We start from the raw sequence: 3,401 nt of genomic DNA, 5'->3' as shown, positions 1-3,401 counted from the left end.
AACTTTAATCCTCTGGATTTATTCAAGTCATCTTTGGTGGATGTTATTTCTGTACCTTTTCCTTATATCCTGGAATTATTGGCCCTGGAGTTATTTCCACATTGACTGATTTTAAAAGGTTTAAAGTGACACGTACATCATTGTGTTCCCCTGAACTTCCCAAGCATTAATATATGAGGTCTTCATTAATCCAGGTCTGTACCAAGTGTTCCCTAGCATCAGGATGCCATTGATGTTCTTAAGTCTTTAAGGTACCTATTTTATTTCTACTGTGAGACAAAAATAATTTAACTGATCCTATGTAATCACGACAAGAGATTAATTAAAATGCCAAGATAGGAAACAATTTATTATAGAGAGAAGAAAAATTTCTCATCCAAAATATAGAAATCTGTACAACTTTGCCACAATCAATATACATGAACTGTACAAATTTACACCAGTTCATAATTTACCAAATAAAAGATGACTAACAAAGTTCACAAAATAGATGGTGGTTTGTGGAAAAGACTTTTACCCAATTAAGAACAAGGAAATTACAAACCAGACCTCCACTTTCTAAAAATAAGAAGTTTACTCAGTCTTAGAAAACTACAAGCTAGCAAATGTACAGATAGCTGGCTGGTGCTAACACCACAGTTCAGACAGTGTCTTTATATGGTCTTTTTAAAGCCTGTTGCCATGGCAGATAATGATCACTTGCTACTTTTGAGGCCAATGTAAAGATCTGACCATTTCTCCCCAGGTCATTCTTACTAGTTTCTCTTATGTACATTTATACATATTTGTAAGTGCTAGGTAAAAGTCTGAAAAATAAAATTTCCAGTACTATGGTGTTCATAAGTCTTGTTACTGAGCTGCCAAAAATGCTAACAATTAATAAATGTAATAGTGCAAATTTACTCTGCAAGACCTATCGCAGAGAATCACTTTATAAACACAGATTGGGGTTGAAAATTGGTGTAGAAATTAAGTAAGATGTCTTGGAGAAACTGACCCTTCCTAGATCTTCTTATTCCCTAGCAAGTTGCTATCATTTTGACTCACAGGCTATTAAATCACTGAAAGGTACTGTCCAAACTATGGCACTGTCACTTTAAAGTATACCACTCTAACGTGTGCCAGATCTTCACAGCTGTGACATGGTTTAAATTCCATAATCCATCCCCAGAGGTGCCCACCCAAAGTAAAAACCAAATTTATCCATCCATTTTAAGGTGATCCATCCACAGACTATATCTTAACCTGATACAGTCATCATATTGTAGTTTTTGGAAGGGCTAGTTCTGCCCAAGAGAAGTTCCTCCTTACAGCTTATTCTGCTGTCTACCATTTGCATGTTGGTGTTATTTTGGCTACCTCCTGCTGGTGCAGCTTCATACAGCACACAGATGGAGCCATCCTCTCCAATGCGATAGGACACTTCATACGGGTCAACCCATAGAGTGAGTTCGCTCGGAAGAAGCTGAAACAGTTCCTGACTGCTCAATCCAATCCGCTGTGCTGCCTGTCCAATGAGAGGATCCATTTTATGGTTGATCCGGATACATCGGTAACCTGATCCCTTGCATGGCTTTTCTGGGAACCAGTGGTGTTTATAATGTTCTATAAAATAAAAAACAAATATTATCCTCCTTAATTCTGTATTAAAAGATACATGCAGTAATTATTGTTTTCTTGCAAATTTCACACCTCAAGATGTTAAAAAGCTTATTATTCTAGCATCAAGTGTCCTCAAAAATCACTATAACCTTTATTTCTGCTGATGATTTACATAAACCCAGAGTCCCTTGGGAAGCACTCACATACAAAGTTACTGGTTTGTGCTAGTGTATACAATGTCCACCATCTCAAAGAAGTGAAATGCAACTTCCTGGCATTCACAGAAACATATATAAAAATACAGAAATGATTACACATATAGCAGAAAAACTCAAGGGTTTTGAAACTTCACAAACTAGAAAGGGAAAAAAGGCACCCTTCCAGCATCCTCTTGAGATCACATCCATGCTTAGCTCCTCACATTCCAAGAACACCCAAAAATAACTAGGGAAGGAGCCGGGCAGCATTTACCGACTGACTCAAGCTGTATTTCACCATCACTCTTCCCTGCCTGTTTTCCATGGCGAGAAACCAAGGACTTCACTTACCTCAGGAGTTTTATCCCACCCAAAACCATATCGGCCTGAGACTACTTGTAGCCACTATCAAGCCCTCTGGGACATAGCCTCGGGATTACAAAACCCACAGGGCAGTGAAAAAACCCTCGGTGTTTCTTCCCGACCGGAGCTGTCGGGTGGCTAAGAGACGCTTCCAGAAGAAAGAGGAACCAACTCACCGTCCACCGATTAATTTTACTTGACAAAAAAACGCAACTTTAGAGTGTTTTCCCTTCTGGAAATGGGGCGGTTTGAGCCCTTGGAGCGGAGCTCAAGCCCAGGATGCTCGCAAGCTTTGTCTAGGGAGGCAAAGATTGTGTGTGCGTGCAGGGGGTCGAGCTGCTTGCGCGACGCCCGAGCCCCTTTTGTCTACAGCCCGCTCCTGCCTCTCCACCGCCGGGGCCGGCTCGGCACGGGGGGTTGCCCGCAAGGGGCGAGCCACGGCCGCGGAGCCCCACTCGGCCCCCGCGGCGGCTCCAGCCCCTCGGGGGGGCCGATCTGCCCCTTTGTCCCTCTCCAGCCCCCCCCGCGGGGCGCGGTGGTTCCCGCACCCCCGCCGGGCCTGTCCGAGCAGGCGGCCCCGCGGCCGAGGTGGGGGAGCGGCTCCCGCCGCGCCCGAGCCGCCCCTCACCTGCCAGCAGCTCCTGCAGGCACTGGCTGAAGGTCTGCAGCTGCCGTTCGTTCATCAGCCCCTTGGTCCGCAGGAACTTGGAGATGAAGCCCACGGCCGCGGCGATCTCACGTATCATGCTGGCCCGCGTGTACAGGGCGGGATGCATGGAGGCGGCGGCGGGCGGCAGCCAGCGCTTCGGGGCGGCCGGCGCTGGGCTGGGACGGGGCGCGGGGCGAGCGGCGGGACGGGCACGGGGGCGGCGCGGCTCTAACTGGGTGCAGAGCAGGCGGCAGAGCCCAGATCACATCCCGGGGGCGGCAGCCTCCGCCTCCTCTTCCTGCGGCAGGGGGGCGGCAGCAACAGCGGCGGCCGCGGCAGCGCTCCCCGCATTTCCTGCAGCGAGGGGCGAAGAGAACTGTTCCTCACCCGCCGCCTCTTATAGGCGCCGCTGGCCGGAAGTGGCGTCAGGCTGCCGGGGGCGCGCCGCTGCCAATCGGGCGATCGCACCATCGTTACGGCAAGTGGGGGGGGCGGGGCCGGCCGGGGGGGTGACGTAATCGGCTGTAAACAAATAGAGCCGGGGGCGCGCGCAGGGGGCGGTGCGCGGGCAGGGGCGCGTGTCCGCGCTG

At 49.1% G+C, this 3,401-nt stretch overlaps 1 protein-coding gene across 1 annotated transcript; it reads right to left on the bottom strand.

The window, feature by feature from the left end:
* Nucleotides 1-322: 322 nt before the first annotated feature.
* Nucleotides 323-3,178, bottom strand: BTG1 (BTG anti-proliferation factor 1). The gene is made up of 2 exons (XM_027738197.1): nt 2,791-3,178; nt 323-1,605 (listed from the first exon to the last, which is right to left on the bottom strand). The coding sequence occupies exons 1-2, from the start codon at nt 2,936-2,938 to the stop codon at nt 1,241-1,243; spliced, it is 513 nt and encodes a 170-aa protein (XP_027593998.1). The 5' UTR covers nt 2,939-3,178; the 3' UTR covers nt 323-1,240.
* Between the last annotated feature and the right edge of the window lie 223 nt (nt 3,179-3,401).

Source organism: Pipra filicauda, unplaced genomic scaffold (assembly GCF_003945595.2).
Source record: "Pipra filicauda isolate LSUMZ 115617 unplaced genomic scaffold, ASM394559v2 scaffold132_size2486313_pilon, whole genome shotgun sequence".
NCBI classification, from domain to species: domain Eukaryota; kingdom Metazoa; phylum Chordata; class Aves; order Passeriformes; family Pipridae; genus Pipra; species Pipra filicauda.
The sequence above is the reverse complement of the archived record's forward strand: the minus strand, read 5'-3'. Positions and strand labels throughout refer to the sequence as shown.

What these genes read in the sequence shown, in the direction of transcription:
- BTG1 (XM_027738197.1), bottom strand. Translation starts at nt 2,938, where the DNA reads ATGCATCCCGCCCTGTACACGCGGGCCAGCATGATACGTGAGATCGCC. An exon ending in CCTGCAGGAGCTGCTGGCAG is followed by an intron (nt 1,606 to 2,790) that starts GTGAGGGGCGGC and finishes TTTATTTTATAG; the next exon opens with AACATTATAAACACCACTGG.